The 18,656-nt window shown below is 37.5% G+C and overlaps 1 protein-coding gene across 1 annotated transcript in view; it reads right to left on the bottom strand.

Annotated features, from left to right (window-relative positions):
- The window catches only part of LOC145983758 (cyclin-dependent kinase 17-like), a 147,236-nt gene that overhangs the window by 122,459 nt on the left and 6,121 nt on the right, over positions 1-18,656 (bottom strand). Inside the window, exon 2 of the mRNA XM_083116807.1 lies at positions 15,759-16,024. Within this exon, the coding sequence (XP_082972933.1) occupies positions 15,759-15,879 (121 nt within the window). The 5' untranslated portion in view covers positions 15,880-16,024. The remainder of the gene's footprint in view (positions 1-15,758; positions 16,025-18,656) is intronic.

Here is an 18,656-nt window from a genome sequence, read left to right on the forward strand (position 1 = left end):
CAACGGGAAAAGGACACTTTGAAGTACTGTTTGTCTATCGGAAAGGTTGAAAACTCCACTTGATTAGCCGGTAACTTGAAGTTTAAGTTGTTGTTTTTTTTTCCTGCATACGGAATACATGGGATTCTAAAAAGTTGTATTCATCATATTTTTAAACATCGTGGCTAGCTTAATAATCAACTTGAAAACCAGTTTCCATTTGCCAAATGGGGAGAGATTCATGCTCTCTTGTTATAAACTATCGCTTGTTTTAATAGCAGTGCCCATTCTGATGATATTGAAATAAATGCACAACTGTTGCGTAATTGACCCTCCTCCCCTTAAGTAAATAATAATAATAATTTGAAGATAGTAATACAATTCCAATAGTTACAGTTATTGAATATGAGTGTTTTGTCATTTGTTGAGTGCCAGTTTACTTCTAGTATGTGCAACTGTTCTGCTGCTGTTCCTGTAGAAGCATTTCTTTCAATTTAATTTTGAAACTCTTATTGAGTTTTATGGATTTAACATTTGTTGGTAGTGCAATCCATGCTTTTGGGGCAGATATAGAAAAAGATGAGGTATATAGTGTAGTCGAATGGTGAGGAATGTCAAGATCGTTGTGACAGCGTGTCCTGTATCTGTGAATTGTGTTGCGATTACATAATTTTTCAAATAAGTATGCAGGTTTACATTCAGTTTGCAGATCATGAATAAAAGATAGATAGTGCAGCAGTCTCCTGTTGGCCATTGTTAAAATATTATGTCTGTTAAAGATAGGAAGGATGTGATCACGTTTATCCAAGCCAACTATATCTGATGCATGCATTTTGTGCAATTTGAATTTTCCTACTGAGTTTTTTCACAAGTTTGGACCCATACACAGTGTCACAATAACCAAAAAGTGGAAAAATTAAAGATTGAACTAGTCTAAGTTTACATTCTGCAGGTAGTTGATCTTGGAAACGGTAGAGGTTTTTCAGAATAAAATATGCTTTTTTACATTGTGCATTGATGTGATCTGTCCAGTCAATGTATTGTTAACAATCAAGCCAAGATTTTCTTGCTGAATTCTTAGATGGAATGGTTTCACTATTAATTTTTAAGTTCAATTGGTTCAACAATAGAAACTTTTTGTGATTGTTTCATTCCAATTAGCATATAAAGTGATTTTTCAGGGTTTATCTTAAGTCCATTTGATGTACACCATGTGTAAATATTATTTAAATCAGTGTTGAGTGAGGAAATACTACTTTCTAGCGCTGTACCTCTAGTCGAAAAATACAGTTGTGTATCATCAGCATAGAAATGTGGTGTGAAAAATTTTATTATGGCCTTATTTAAGTCTGTGGTGTAGAGGGTGAAAAGGAGTGGTCCTAAAATTGATCCCTGTGGAATCCCTGCTTTTAAAACTACAGCTTCGGAGATCTGTGAGGGTGAATTTTGAAGGAATGTTTTCTATTAAGTAAATAGGATTCAAACCACCTTACGGTTGTGAGTCAAATTTATAGTATTTGAGTTCGGATATTAACACATCATGTTGGACTGTGGCTAGACTCTACTTTACGTACTTATTGCCTTTTGGTGGTAACTGATGGGAGTTAACAACACTGCAGGCTCATCTTTGTGTCCGCGTTGTGAATGCATGTGCTTTGCTTGTTTGCGTTCTCCGTGGTGATTGCTTCTTTGCGTTCGCGGTGCGTTGTGCATGTGTATGGTGCATGAAAAAGAACAGGTTCCAAAAACTTGTAGATAGTGTAAAATAAGTTTATCCCCAGTAATAATTTAGTGCATCGTTCAAAACCGTGTTTGCAGACAGCATCTGTTCGGGTAAGTACCTTTTTCTTTTTACACTTTCTGTTCACGATAGCCCCACTAACCATTCACGGGAAGCCCCACTAACCATTCACGGGAAGCCCCACGAACCATTCACGTTAGCCCCAAAAACCATGCACAGGTAGCCCCACAAACCATTCACGTTAGCTCCAAAAACCATGCTTGGGTAGCCCCACGAACCATTCAAGGTAGCCCCACCAACCATTTACGGGGACGAGGAATGCCTACAAGGTTAAGTTCCATTAGCACTCATTTCACCCCTAAATGTGTGCTTCATCATAGAAAAATTTCCTCAGTACGTTCAATTACACATATCCGGACAACATCGGTTTATATCGATTTCCTCCTCCAGGTAATTTTTCCTCGCTTTGGGATTTACGTTGTTGAATTTCTTATACAATAACCTTTCCAACGATATAGCCTACGACATATATTCCTTAGGAAAAGGACGTAAAAAGGAGAGTCTTACCGACTGTGTTGAAAGCTTAACTAAAATCCAGTAATACGAGAAGTGTAGAACTACGATTGTCAATTTCGCAAAGAAAACATCTATAACTTTTGTTAATGTTGTTGCTGTGATATGCCGTGCACGGAACGCAGACTGAACTGTAGGTAACAAGTTGTTCGCATCAACATAATATATTGATTGCAAAAATACATATTTTTCTAGTACTTTAGAGAGTACTGGCAATAGGCTTATAGGCTTTAAGTCTTCAAAATAACTGATCTTTTGTTTCCTTTGAAGAGGCCAGACTGGCACTTTAAATAAATGCATGCCTGGTGCGAAATTGTCACACCTCACCTTAAGCATTTAGGAAACATCCTTGGCCTGTACCAAATTATAAAGCTATGCATTGTCGAAAATAAGTTTTTTGGAATTTCATAAAAGTTAGTTGAAATTAAAAGACCCATGCAGGAGAAAAGTACTTTAATTCTGTTGATTCCCTTTAAAAGCTTCAAAAAGTATGGTTTTGAACAACTTCTTTTATAAACAAGAAGGGTCATTCCATGCCAAATCATCCAATGGTGGTTGCATGACCATTTTTTAAAATTTTCATTTTTAGTCCATACGTTTGTAGCTACATGTTTCTAGATATCAAAACCAATGTTCAAAAAAAATTATTGTCTTTAGTTCTCCTGGGGCAGCCATTTTTCCAACATGGCGCATGGTTTTTTTTGCTCATGTAGCAGTATACAGAAACCTTAATCTCAAAAACCATTAAAGCTAGAGACCTGAAACAAAATTCATTTTGTAGCTAATGAAGTATACTTCCTATGATATTCAGGTATGTTTTGCTTGAAATTGCATCGTAAGTACGAAAATTATGGTGGAAATTGGGGTAACAATAATTAAAAAATTGCATTTTTAAGCCCGATTTTTTTAATGAAGGGGTTTAGTCTAAGGCTTGATTTTTATTTCATGTGTAGACCTACCTGCAGGGTGTCTGTAAATAAAATATCACCCCTTTTTTACAGCATGGACTCAAACATGGCCATTCATTGAATTTTGACAGTTTTCGGGGTTAAATATCTCAGATGGGTCCCCTTTAAAAATTCTGAAATTTGGCACCTAGGAAGTCCTTCATGAACCTAACTCACAGTAAAAATCTCAACTTTTAGATTCAACTCGTTTTGGTCAATATGAGGTAACGTATGTCACCTAATTTCTGATGTTGCAAAGTAATTAAATAAATCAAACCTTTTGCAAATGAGATTTCGCAGATTTTCAATTGTCATACCTTGTAATTTCAATCTATTGTAAGTCAAGTATTAAAACCTTATGTTACTATATTTTCTGAGCCTTTATTTAACCCAAATTTAAAAAAGAAAAAGAAAATACTTCATTATTCTAAGTATGGAATGTAGTTTAACCTTACTTTGCAACGTCAGAAATTAGGTGACATACGTTACCTCATATTGACCAAAACGAGTTGAATCTAAAAGTTGAGATTTTTACTGTGAATTAGGATACTTGTGTCTCCCTCTCTGCTTCATAAATTTTATCCCCGGGGGGGATGATATATGGGGTGGAAACAAAAATTATTGGCAATGTAGTTACTTTTTCCCACTTCACCATTCAATTGCAACATTTTCTGTCCGACAACTGGAAGCTCAATTTGGCGAACGCAGATATGGACTCAAGCGCTGCTCTATTTGTGGAACTGTCAAACAAGGGGCCAGGGGTGAAGACCAACTCCCCTCTTCCTTTTTCTTTGTTCACGGAATTTGGCAGGATAATGTAACCCCAATGAATGTGCAAGTTACAAATGAGTTGTCATGTGACTCGTACTTGTTACCACAGAACCTGTCATTTGTATAAGAGGGACAATCAGGGACATTGGAACATATTTCGGAGAGGGGGGGGGGGCAAGTTCTTAAATCCACCAACCAATTTTTACAATCTATTTTCCTACACATATTATATATATATATATATGTATGTATGTATATGTATATATATATATATATATGTGTGTGTGTGTGTGTGTGTGCGTGTGTGCGTGTGTGTGTGTGTGTGTGTGTGTGTGTACACATACATACATATATTCATACATAGGCGATAAGAGATGAACTCCCTACCAAGACTAAAACCCATAAAACTTTCTTAAAATCTCCAAACCTTTTAGCCTGGTCGACATCCAGGGGAAATTATTGTTTATTCAATTTTTGTTGCATTTTTATTTCTTGAGTTAATCATGATATTGACAATGAATAATGATTAGATTAACTAGATAATGCTACAACAACACTCATGCATGGCCCAGGATCCGAACCTGCAACCTCCCCGATTTCAAAATATCAGACGCAAGCGCAAGGGAAGTTAAATTCTTGCTTCCAGGCATTAAAAGCATGTTTCATAGAAGCACTTTGCTATGTGTACAGGCCATTTAAATGTTCAAATCATTTATAAAAAAGAATGCATTTTCAAAGCTCGAAATTCATGAGGGCTATACTGTTTGAACTTAAGGAACTTTCTTATCGACACTACTTAAAATCAAGAAATGTGAAGTGGAATTACTGTTATATACTTTTTGCGAATCATAAACACAAGAACTAAAATTTAAAAAATTGTCTGGTTTCAATTTTGCATTGATATTCCATGTAGAAGAGCGGATACTGTAACTTGCAGGTATGTAAATAGCATTTTACCTTGCAGGTATTGTATATGCTTCCATGACTGGCAGGTTAAAAGATTCCATACGGGTACAATCATTCTAAATTGCTGCCAATGGCTTTCGGCTGATTAAAGATGCCAGACTGTTCAGTTATATTTCACTTTGATGTTGCCCACAGGGACATTTCTCTCCTGTTTCATTGCCTGTTTTTCAACAGTGACGACTCCAGTAGTAAATAACCTGGTAGTTTAATGAACTTTTGTTTGAAAAAGGAAAATTGGCATGTGATATTTAGGAATATAGGCTATATAAAATTGGAATCTCCACCCACAAAATAGTCTCGCTCGTCACCTACCTCCTCACTCCTTTTCTGGAGAGTTACTGCTTTTCAGTCACCATTTCGGTTCATCTGATTTTATAAATAAGTGATGTTAGGAAAATATTTTCGAAACCGACATGGATTTTCAAGAATGTCACCGATATTGTCAATTGTAATCAACATTACATATTATTTGGAGCCGGGGGTATATATAGTTCCGAAGCAGTGAAATTGTCCCCTCTCCATAGGAATCAAACCCTGTCCCTTTAATGATAACATGGCTGCATTAACCACTACGCTATCGACAGTAAACAGCCAGTTTATGTAATATTAAGTTGTTCTCAGAACAGTCAATAAATTATTCCAAATAAGCAGTTAAAAATCTATTGAAAATACTTGTCTTAATTTTCTTTAAAAACTATGTTCCTTTTTTCAAAATTTCTAATAGCCACATGGTTCTTAGTAGGCTGGTAAAGCAAATCTTAACTCCTTCCAGGGCCAGCCCTAGGTGGGGGCATAAAATATACAACCAAAATATTTCAGAAGTCTGAAAAAATCAGATTTTTGTTCCTTAGTCTAAAGTACAGTATTCTATAAAATCACAATCTCGTGCTACTACCTAAGAGCAATAAGCAGAACATGTTAAAGGTTAAAACCAAGAATTATGTGAGCTTGGAAATTGGTGTTTCTTTTCATGGTTCGATGTTCATTATATTTAGTTACAAAACTCTGTGTGTTCAATATCAAACTATTGTTATACCTATGAATGTGGCAAATTTTAATAATATACAATAACACTCTCTATCATAATTCCTTTTGGTTTACTTTTCATTGGATTTTGATGCTGTGGTGAATTTATATTGTTTCATAATAAAACAAAATTTCCACTTCCTGGCTTCACTCTCTCATTAAACGAATATTGCAAATGAACTATAGTTGATTGAAATACACGATTTTAATTTAGTACTTCTTTACAATATGATTTAAATAATTTTGCATACTTTTAAGTATGTCAAAACCACCCATGAATTTATGAAAAAAACGAAATTAGTTGCTTTATTGGAACCACCAAGCCAAGATCATATAAACCTGCAATAAACTGGGCACAAACAATTATTTTTATCTGGCGCAGGACACTCTGAAGCGCTGGACCTCTGGCGAGTGCCCTACCCCCTCCTTCTTTCAGCCTAGTCTTGGGTGCTATTTTTATGGGGTAGAAAACTTTTTGATTCTGCTCCCCCTCACCCCCCCAAGTTATGCCCAAGTTCGATTCAGGTCCCAGGATGGAATTCGGGGGTGTGTCGAAATCTCACTTTAAAAGTTGTTTAGCTGTTCTGGTCATAAAGTGAACTTGGTCTTTTCTTTCTGTCAAGATACAAATTTAAATCGGCAATTTTCAGCAATTATTAAAAATATGTCTTGTTCAAATCTTTTTTTTTAAAGTTGAGTGACATGAAATGAAGTGTCGAGTGACTCTCATTTACCATTTAAAATTATCGAGATCCCCCCCGTAATCCCTCTCCTCTAGCAGCCACAAACATACATAGACACACATATTTGAAGCAATACATCATGCTGGCTCTACACAGTCAGTAGAATTTCTCCCCCTCAAGAAATTTCTTAAATACCACACTGGCTATCCCACACATACTATAATATGGAAAAGAAATTAGGAGATTTGGATAAGTAAGGGAAAAGAGTTGGTTTAAAGATAAATAGTACAAAGATGAAATCATTAAGAACAAATGTAAAAAAAGATGGAAAAATTTCACTTCAATGAGGAAAATATTGAAGAGGTTAAAGAGTTTACATATTTGGGGAGTTTGGTGACAAATACAGGGTGATGTTAGATCGAGAATTAGGAGAGCAAATATGGCATTTATTCAGCTATATAAACTTTGGAAAGCCAGAGAAATTTCAATAAGAACTAAGCTGTGAATTTTTAGAACTAATGTGAAGTCAGTACTTCTTTATGAATGTGAAATTTGGAAAGTAACAAAGAAATTACTAAAGACCTACAGACATTCATAAAAAGATGCCTAAGGAAACTTCTGGGAATATCTTGGCCAGATATTATCTCAAATGAAGATCCATAGAAACTTACACAAGAGGAACCCGTGGCAATACAGATCCAAGAAGAAAGTGGAAGTGGATTGGCCACCCATTGAGGAAAGATTCATCAGCAATAGAAAGACAAGCATTGAGCTGGAACCCACCAGGACAACGTAGGAGAGGAAGGCCAAGAATGAGTTGGAGAAGGACAATAGAGCAAGAAATATGGGAAGCAGGAAAGACCTGGAACGAGATAAGGAAGATGGCTGGAAACAGAGTCCATTGGCGATGCTTCATTGAGGCCCTATGTTCCGTAGCGGAGTAACAGGAAATAAGTCAAAGTAAGTCAAGTGAGGATGAAAAGTAATAAAATTCTAGTGGCATATTTGCAGTGGTGCAGAAGTCTAAGATTGTTGGATGTTGCATTCGACAAATGTCATAAATGACAAAAGATGTCATACTGGAACATCCAAGAAACATCAAATTAATAAGAGTGCAACGTATGTGATTTTTGTTGGATGTCGCAGATGACAAATTTATTTATTTATTTAACAGAAGATTCCAAATACAGCTTTAGCCATTTTACATTGGAATGAGCTAACAGAAAATAAGAAAAATAATAACAAACTAATATTACATAATATGATAAAGTGAGTTGCATATTTTTACTCAACAGCCTTAAAATGTGTGTGATTTTCAAAAATGTCAATTTGTTTTGTTAAATTACTGAATTCACTGGGCAGTCTGTGGCACAGGGAACAAATGTCGAACTGCTATGTGTGTTTATGCATGTGATTTTTGACACGTTGCAATCTGAAGACATCCAATAAAAAATAATTCCACAAGAGTGGCATGCATGCGATATTTGTCGCATGTTGTAGTGAGAAATACTGTCAAGGTTAGACACTAGTCAGACGATGATATCGACAAAAATAGTATGCATGTCTGACAAATGCTGTACCACGATATCAGACAAATTATAGGGTTGCACAGCACTCTTATATGTTTCAATGTTACTTCAGAATGTCCGTACTACGATGTCAGACAAATGACACAGTATTGGTGCATCCCCCCTCCATCTGTTGACAATTCTGTTTCCTTACTACTCCCATACAAACTGGGAAAAAAAAATTCAATGCATTTTCCATGTAATATTTAAAGGAAATTGCCCCCTCTGGAAATTTCTCCCCCCCCCCTCCCACCACTGGTTTCTGGCACCCTGGTTGTGTTGCACATAAAAGGAACATAAAAGTTGATGCTGAGACTTATCTTCCTGTTCAAAGCAAATGTCTCGCACATTCATTCAATCACAAAAAAGAAAAAAATGTTAAGACAAAATTCCCTGACTTATTTGACCTCTGAAATTCCCCGACATTTTCCTGTTTTCCAGGTCTGTCGTCACCCTATAGTATGTAGGATCTGACTGGCAAGAAAACATTGTTACAAAATAATAGTTATATATGACCTTTCTGCAATTAGAATTATTTTCATCATAATATTTTTTCCACCAAGTTTAAAATTACAGTACGTTTAGAACATCTGGGTTCACATGCCTATTTCCTCAATATATTCATTATATTGTAAAAAGTACGACGAGTTATTGAATTTCCTGCAGAAGCGAGTCTTTTTTTTTTAGTTAATATCTATTATATATATTTTGCAATTTTATGTTCTTTCCTACTTTTACGTAGCTTTACATAACTTTTACTAATCACAACAATGAGGATGAATGGTTTATTTAGCATTTCACTTATCTTATAACTTTTCTGCCACTTTGGCTAATCATGAGAATGAGGAAGGATGAATGGTGATGAGCAGTGTGCGGTGTGAGGGTGCAGGAGGATACTATCCCCTCAACTAGTGTTTCTTCTAGGGCTGAGCCAATACCGATGTATCAGTATTGGGAAGTATCAGTTGGAATTTATTTACCAATACCCACCGATACTTACCCAGCATGTTTTCCTTTCACAGACTCAACAAAAATGCTGGATTTGGATATTTTGGCTTTTTACCAATTACAGCTAAGCTATTTCACTTGAAAGTTATTGTTATCAGTTTACTGCTTGTTGTTACTAATTTGCTTTTGCCTTACATTTATATGTGTACCCAATGGCATAGTGGTAATGCTGTTGTCTTGCAATCAAGGGGTAGTGGGTTCAATCCCAATGGACACATATTGCATAGTGCTTGAGATACAATTTTAACCCTAGCTTATCTGAGCTTGCAGGCCCACCACCTCTATTTTTTAGATTTTTCAACTGTTTGAAAATAAATTACATTGTTCCCTGGGATGTTCCCAATATTTTTGTATTACTTTTGTTCATAAAAACATAAATGTACTGTAATTAGGAGGCAAAATGCAATGACAGTGTACAATTGGTTGGTTATGATGGTAATTTAATAAACAACTGCACATCTATAAACATTAATTAAACATTTTGTGAGTTTTAGTGAATGATAAAATGATAAAATACACATATATAATCAACAAAGGGAGCAGTGATTCAATAATAATATGAGCCTCTAGTATGTTTCTTATACGGCACTGATAAGGTGGGGTTAAAACTAAACATGTCTGTGTATCAATTTAAATGTTGATGTCATAAAATATGAATATTAAAATATTCGATGTTTCAAGACATCGACATGTGAACCCAGATGTTCTAAATGTACTGTAATTTTAAACTTGGTGATAAAAAAATATAATGAAAAAATTCTAATTGCAGAAAGGTCATATGTAACTATTATTTTGTAACAATGTTTTCTTGACAGTCAGATCCTACATACTATAGGGTGGCGACAGACCTGGAAAACAGTAAAATGTCGGGGAATTTCAGGTCAAATAAGTCAGGGAATTTTGTCTTAACATTTATTTTTCTTTACTGTTCACAACACATATGCAGAAGTATATGTATTACGTGAATGTGTTTATATATGCTAACAGAGCTTTGAGATGGAAGCAACACGTGACTCTTGGAAACCAAACCTTAGAAATAAATGCAACTTTTCAAACCGAAGCAAGTGTCGCTTGTCACTTGGCCTGTACCATTCTCAGAGAATTTTCAGACCGAAGCGACAAGTGTCATGTGTCACTTAGAAGCAGACCCTCAGTAATCCATTCAACCTTTTGAACCGAAGCATGACAACGAGCTAGACATGGTCGCTTGCATGTTGCTCGGACTAGACTGTTTTCTCAATGGCATGCATCGTGCTGCTTGGGTCTGTTGTTCTTGCATGCACGGTGAATGTGTTGGTTTATACAGGGTGTTTCTAAAGGTCGTTTACAACGCTTGGGAGGTGATTCCTCACACGAAAACAAGCAAAAAGTCTAAGTTCCATTTTTACGACTGAGGCTTCGTTTCCGAGATAGGAGCCTCGCAAAAGGTGACAAAGTGAACGTCACACCTAACTGGGACGAATACTATAACAGATAGAGAGGCGGTTCCAAGGGAATCATAAAGGAATCGTATGTGCTCAGTCCGGAAGTCACTATGAAAAGTTCACTGCACGCATGCGCAATGGAGTCCTCAAAGGAATTGGGGATTTCCAGCAAGAACAATACATGGAAAGGGTATGTAACGCAGCAAGAAGGACCGTGACAATGAGAAATGCGTTAAAGACAACACATCCCGACCTCAAACATCAAAACATGAGCACCGAACACAAAATCCGAAAAGTTGAGCATGGTTGCATACCCCAGTTACACGCGAGGAATGAACGAATCATGTCATGTGGCATACGAGAGACACATTACTCTACCAGGAGGAGGGAAAGAAAAACACATTATCAGGTGATTGCGACAACGTGTATTTTTACACGCGACAACTACGTAATATCCCCCCCCCCCCCCGACACACACACACAACAAACAACAAATGCTACAATGTCTTATGCACAGACAGTGCGTGTCACTGTACACCAATTGAAGATGTCATTTTCACCACACAAAGGGGGTGGGGAGCAATACCAAAAGTGTTCGCACGCGATCATTGTGACGTAAAAGAGACCAGTTTTGGAAGTGCTGCACAGGCAAGTCTGGCTCTCGTAGTCTATGTTTGACCTTCGTGACTGCTGTTCCCGCGAGAGGAGCTCGAAGGGTTGGTTCTCTCCGGCAGTCGTTCCAGTCGTGTTGCAGGTGCTGGGATATGATCAGCAGTTCGCTCTAGGTTGTCATATGCATTGAAGAGTACTAGTATGTTGTATTGAAAGAAGTTGACGTGGTGGAGTGGACAAGTCAAGTATCGCAACAATTGGTCTGTGGTGTTCGTACGGTGATACGGCCAATTTGTGCAGTGTGCCAGTGTTAAACAAAAACAATACTTTGCAGTTCCAGCTCCCTATTACACAGATGGCTGCGTATACGACCCAGCAGCTAGCAGACATGCATCTCATGTATGGGGAGGCACGTGGTAATAGCCGCGAGGCAAGGCGTCTTTATGGAGAACGCTTTCCACATAGACCTTTACCGTCTCACACCTTCTTTCAGGTAGTGGACAATCGACTGCGTGAAACAGGGTCAGTGTTACCACCGCGGCAAGAATTTGGAAGACCCCGAAGTGTACGCACACATCAGTTTGCAGAAGATGTGTTAACAGCGGTCGCAGAACATCCTGGAACTAGTACGCGCGTGCTCGCTCGGGCACGAAACACGTCTCATGTGAATGTTTGGCGAGTGTTGTCAGAGGAAGGAATGCACCCTTTTCAACTGCAGAAAGTACAAGAACTGTTACCTCGTGACTTTCGCCCTCGTATGGAGTTTTGCCAATGGTTATTGCATCATCTGGACACAAACCCTCACTTCGGGGCAAACGTATTGTGGACAGATGAAGCCATTTTCATCAGGATTGATGTCTTCAATAGTAGAAACAGTCATGTATGGGACTTCGACAACCCACATGCACTTTTTGTGGCCCATCACCAGCACAGGTTTTCAGTGAATGTGTTGTGCGGGATAGTACATGATCATTTAATTGGACCATACATTCTCCCTGTTCGCCTGAATGGTCGCACGTATCATGCATTTCATAGTGACGTTCTGCCTGAACTGTTGGAGACCGTACCTTTGGCACTGTGGCAAGAAATGTGGTACCAACACGATGGTGCACCAGCTCATATCGATTGTAATGTACGACATTTCCTGCATGACGTGTTTCGCAATAGGTTCATTGGTAGGGATGAGCCTGTGCCTTGGCCACCGAGGTCGCCAGATCTCAACCCTCTCGATTTTTTCTTCTGGGGAGAAATGAAAACCCTCGTATACGACACACCTGTCACATCAGCTGAGGACCTCGTTGTTCGCATCAACGTCGCCGCCGCGACGGTAGCAGATACATCTGGCTTGTTTGCTCGTACTCGACAATCCTTGAAATGTCGCTGTCATCTCTGCGTAGAAGTGAATGGCAGACATTTTGAAAACCGTCTGTGATTATTGCCCTCGGTAAATCTCAGTGAGAACACTCTTGGTATTGCTCCCCACCCCCTTTGTGTGGTGAAAGTGACATCTTCAGTTGGTGTACAGTGACACGGACTGTCTGTGCGTAAGATATTGTAGCATTTGTTGTTTGTTGTGTGTGTGTGTGGGGGGGGATATTACGTAGTTGTCGCGTGTAAAAATACACGTTGTCGCAATCACCTGATAATGTGTTTTTCTTTCCCTCCTCCTGGTGGAGTAATGTGTCTCTCGTATGCCACGTGACATGATTCGTTCATTCCTCGCGTGTAACTGGGGTATGCAACCGTGCTCAACTTTTCGGATTTTGTGTTCGGTGCTCATGTTTTGATGTTTGAGGTCGGGATGTGTTGTCTTTAACGCATTTCTCATTGTCACGGTCCTTCTTGCTGCGTTACATACCCTTTCCATGTATTGTTCTTGCTGGAAATCCCCAATTCCTTTGAGGACTCCATTGCGCATGCGTGCAGTGAACTTTTCATAGTGACTTCCGGACTGAGCACATACGATTCCTTTATGATTCCCTTGGAACCGCCTCTCTATCTGTTATAGTATTCGTCCAAGTCAGGTGTGACGTTCACTTTGTCACCTTTTGCGAGGCTCCTATCTCGGAAACGAAGCCTCAGTCGTAAAAATGGAACTTAGACTTTTTGCTTGTTTTCGTGTGAGGAATCACCTCCCAAGCGTTGTAAACGACCTTTAGAAACACCCTGTATAGATCCACCAAGCTTTCTGAAACCTCGGAAAATATGGGAAATATAGGCTTCTCCGTAACTTTAACTAGCGACACTGATCCAGCGCCAGGGTTTCAGTTGAGTTGGTAGATCTATACTGAAGGAGACTGTGTTGCTTGTCATCTGTGACTTCAGTCTAAAAGCTCCTTCAATGGCACGTATCGTGTCGCCTCTGTCTTGATTGTGCATGCATGATGAATCCTTGCTTACAGACTAAAGTGGGACCAGTAACTTGTCACTTCAACGTGACACCCCCTCCCCACTGTCATGTGTTGCTTCGGTCTGAGTGTTCTCTATACTTAACAAGATTGTTAGCTACTTCATCAGAGATTAAGATTTACAGTAATTTAGCCTGTAAATCTCAGAGAACAAATTGCAATAGAAGGTTCCTTTTATAATCATGAATTACCCTCTGGAGTGGCATAAAGTAATGTTGTTGCCTTTTAATAAGAAGGGGTCTGAGGTTCAATCCTCAGTGGAGGCAGTGTGTTCAGATCTAATTTTAAACTGTAGGTCCAGTCCAAATTTCTTTAATAGATTTTTTTGCCATTTGTGGCCAATCTTATTTGCTTCTGCTTCAGTTTAACTGCATGTTTCTCAACCAGATAACAGTGGGTCACAAAATTATGCTGCTTGTGCAATTTTGCTTTAAATGCTTTCAAAAACCTAAACTCTGTAATAAAAGACCACATGATTGGAATATTTCAAAAGTATTTATATAAACATGACCTGAACACTTGGTATTCTTGGAACTTCAATGCGTCTACTCTGAACAATTCTCAAGTTAGTTGAGTGCAGAAATAAGTAGCAATTCACATGTTGGTATGATTTACGATAAATACACAATTACCAGATGTTACTGTGTAGCCCATTGTTGCACATACACAGACAAAGTGATACATGTTCCACCCTGCCCATTCGCCACTCTTTTGTCTAATATGAAGTCACAACCTCTGCAAGCGCATCACTCACACAGGGGAAGACAAGACAAAAAATAATTCGGGCACCAACCTGTTACTCTCAGGAGCCATTTTTTTTTCAAATATGGCCTAAAAAGACATGAATTCAACTAAGATGAGCTATTGAAATGTGATCTTAAAATATTTAATTTATTAATTAATACAAGATTGGATTTAAAGTAATTAATTCTTGAGCTGGAGTAGCCTTCGCAAAGAAGGCTCAACTTGATGAATATGAATAACTATGCAATACATTCTAATACATGGCCAACTCTACCATATCACTGCAGATTTTAAAATTTGGCTAGCAACAGTGGAAAAATATAATGGCATGTTTATTAGTCTGATTTAATGACAGACACATGATACAGAAAATGCACAACCTTAAAAAAAAACATACTCTACTTGTTATTAAAAAAAATAAAACTGAACTTGAAAATTGAGGTGCTTGGTGAAAATTTTCTGGCATGCTTCTACCCCTGTCACTCAGATTCTGTTTTCCTTGCAATTTTTGTTCATGTTTGTGCTGTTTGCTTTGTGGTGCAATACAATTTGTGGCTCTCCTGAAGTCTTGTGTTAAAGGTTTCCAAGCATGGTGAGATAATACGTGAATTTTTTCCTGCAGGTGGTGGCGAGAAAAAACAGCAGATTTTTTTGTATTTTTTCTCAGGAGGTACAGGGGATGCCAAAGAAGGTATTAAAATAAAAATTAGCTTTCCAAATGTAATTTTCTATCTTGAAAACTTTCCTGTACTAATAAAAATAATGAAACTGTTGTTGATGAAGTATTTCCAAGATATGCAACTGATAATAATTTTCATATTTCACAATGTACAAAATATAAATTGCAAAGTAGCTCAAGTAACTCCAAACTCTGTCCTCCTTCCTTTCATGATTTGAAATGAGTTCTCTCCTGTATTATGTACGAAAAATATAGCAGATGCTAACATAAGATTAGTAAATTACACTTTTCTAAAGGTCACACATTACAGAATATAATACAACAAACACTGCTCTATGTGTAGTGATACACACAAAACTACAGAAACTATGGTATTTGAAACATATACCTACCACAGACGAGGCATTTATAACACTAACAACTAGAATTTGCTAAATGCATTTACAACGAAACTGCCTATGTGGTGCTCGCAAGCATTCTTTGAATGAGCATAATACATATTTATCATGTTCTATGTCTAACAGGAAGGACTGGGACTACCATTCTTATATACTGCTAATATCAAAAATATAAAATAAAGGAAAAATTGCCAGTACACAGTCAATATATATATATGAAATAAAACTCACCATTTTCTTTGATTTCTTCATCATCTCGAATAGTGAGTTGTTCAGACAATTCTGAGAGAGAACTTCCAATACTAAGGTGAAAAGTTTGAGACAGCCTTCGTCGTATTTTCTTGAAGCTCATTGCAATAAGGCACTAGTTGAATGGCATCGGTTCTTTAAAACTAACAACACACTTTGGCACTGACACAACTAACATCATTATAACGCCATGAACTTGTAGAAAACCAAAAATCAGCATAATAAAACTCACTGGTACACATCACTACCTGCAAAAAAAAACCAAAGAAACTAAACAAAAACAAAACAAAAAAGACAAAATAAAATTCTAAGAAAATATTCAAATAAAAATATTCTGCTGCATAGAAAATAAGCACCAGCAATTTGCTGAAATTTCCACATAGCAGCAACTCAGCTTTTAAAAAATCAATTAATGTTGCACAATATTTGTCCCAAAAATGGATGACTGCATGAATTTTTGCAATGAAGAACAAAAAATTATGAATTCATTTCCTCATCATTCTTTACAAAATCTATTATTCATAGGAAATGCATGGATCTTCTACATCAAGTACAATTTATTACAAAACCTAGTCGCTGACTGTTGAAATATAATTGGGTAAGAAATGAGGATGTCTCGTCTGTGGATTTAATTAGCACTATGTTCTGTACACGAATATTTTGCCATTCAATGGCTACATTTTAACAATTTACACATTTTAAAAATTCAACTTCTGTTTCCACACATGTTAATCTAATTACACAATGTTATGCAATTAATACTAACATCTGAACATGAAATATACCTACTGAAAATAAATTTGCTAGTGCTGACAAAACAATTAGCACATATAACTCGGGCACTGGGGTGAAAGCACAGAAAGCAGGAAAATTTCTGAATACTTTTTCAAATGCAATGTTTTTTTTTAAAAAAAAAACGATTCAATTAATTATCCTTCTAAAAATTATCATCATTATTGGATGCATTGATACCTATCCAGAGATTGCCAAACGATCAATTGCAAGTGGCTTGTGCATGGTTGGCTACATTGCAATGCACCTGCAGATACTGAATAGAAATGTAGACAATAGTGCGTTTACGCGCTTGATTGAATTTAATTTTTGTTATTTAACATAATTTTTCTGCCACTTTTGGCTAATCGCTATGATGAGGATGAAACTGATGAAGGGATGCTCCCAAAAAACATTCATGAACAGGCTTGGATTTGAACCTTGGAGGCCCGGCATTGTAGCATGCTGTGCTACCCACTCTATCATAGAGGTTGGCATATGTATATGCTGATCCCACTCCCAAAATAAACAGTGTAACCAACCATGCTATCACCCAGTCAGTATTTCAAGAAGCAATAATAACAGTACTCCTCCATTACACTGGAATCATTCTCGTTTTCACATCCAACTAAATCTTAACAGTGATGATCATTAACGTACCAATAAAAATAACAAATTTTAGGCTATTCATCAACGAAGTTCAAAAAATACCCTTATGTCAGTCTATTTTAGTTGCTGCTTCAGCTATAAAGATAAATTTTGGTAGAAAAAATGCACAGCAAGATCTCAAGACTTACCCAGAAACTAAAAAATTGTCAACCTGAATACAAGGGTCACCAGGACAGTACTTCATTATGGCAAAGTGTCTTTCCACACTGACTCATTGTGACATGTGACCAGCAGTGTCTACGTGATCAATACCTCATCATTCCATTGTCACTGCACAGCGCATGTTTGGTTATCAATTAACCGAACAATAGCTTAGTCACACAATTGGAATGGCATTAGCAGAAGGTGATTACAAGTCATAAAACAACTTTGACGAACACGATAACACAATAAGGAAATATATAATGTCAGGTGGGATTTTTTAAATACACAAATAAAAAAATCTTGGAAATGATGCCCTGCTATAGCAAGGTTGACCATTTTTTCCTAGTTTTTCAAATAAAAAACAATCCACAAACTCGCACATAAAAGAAGAAGAACCCTGGGCATTTTTACTATGCAATGCATGTGAAAAATTGTGCTACAGAAATAACACACTCTTTCATTAAGTTATGATTAGGGCCAATAATTTGTGGTGGTACACGTACAAAAAAAATAATGTTGGAGGTTTCCAAATATGGTCTCTCGTCTTATCACCATATAGACCAATTCTGAGGTGCATTACACCCCCTAATTTGCCCCTAAACCACCTCTTCACACCCAAACAGGAATACTGCACCTATTCTGGCTGAAACTTTGTTTACAGTGTGTTAATTAGAATAAGTTATGCTTCCTAGACCTAGAGTGGTCTAGTCTGTAGGACATGTGACTGCCACGCGCGAGACCAGATTCCTGGGGTTTGAATTTTTCTATCCTCATCCCTGCATAAAGAGGCTCTGGGCTCAACCCAGTCTCAAATAAATGGGCACCTGGGGACAACTGTGGAATCTAAGAATGTGTGGGATTCTACCCCAACATCCCTTACATATGCCTAAGGGCATGCATGCACTGTGCACTGTACCTTTACTTTATGCTTCATGTACACCATCAGGTGGGGAGTACACTCAACTTCATCCTTGGTTCTTACATTAACCCTCCCACCCTGAAACAGGGAGTACGTCCTGCTTTCTCCTTCACTGATTTACATTTTGCCTATTTGGTTCATCTTGCCGCTTTGGGTGAGCATGAGCAAGTTTTCAGTGCAAAGAAGTGTCAAGTTGGCCCCCTTAGTGTCTGTAGGCATGGAGAGGTTCCTTAATCAAACTTATTTCCTGTGCGATAAACTAGTAAGCTTTGAATTACCAACATTGAAAGGTATAACATGATTCTGTAAAACTCATTTGTTCTGTATTCAGAAAACCAATGCAATGAATGAGTGAAGGCAAGTACTCTCGGATTGTC

The sequence above is a fragment of the Lepisma saccharinum genome, chromosome 2, assembly GCF_977018435.1.
Source record: "Lepisma saccharinum chromosome 2, izLepSacc3.1, whole genome shotgun sequence".
Taxonomy (NCBI): domain Eukaryota; kingdom Metazoa; phylum Arthropoda; class Insecta; order Zygentoma; family Lepismatidae; genus Lepisma; species Lepisma saccharinum.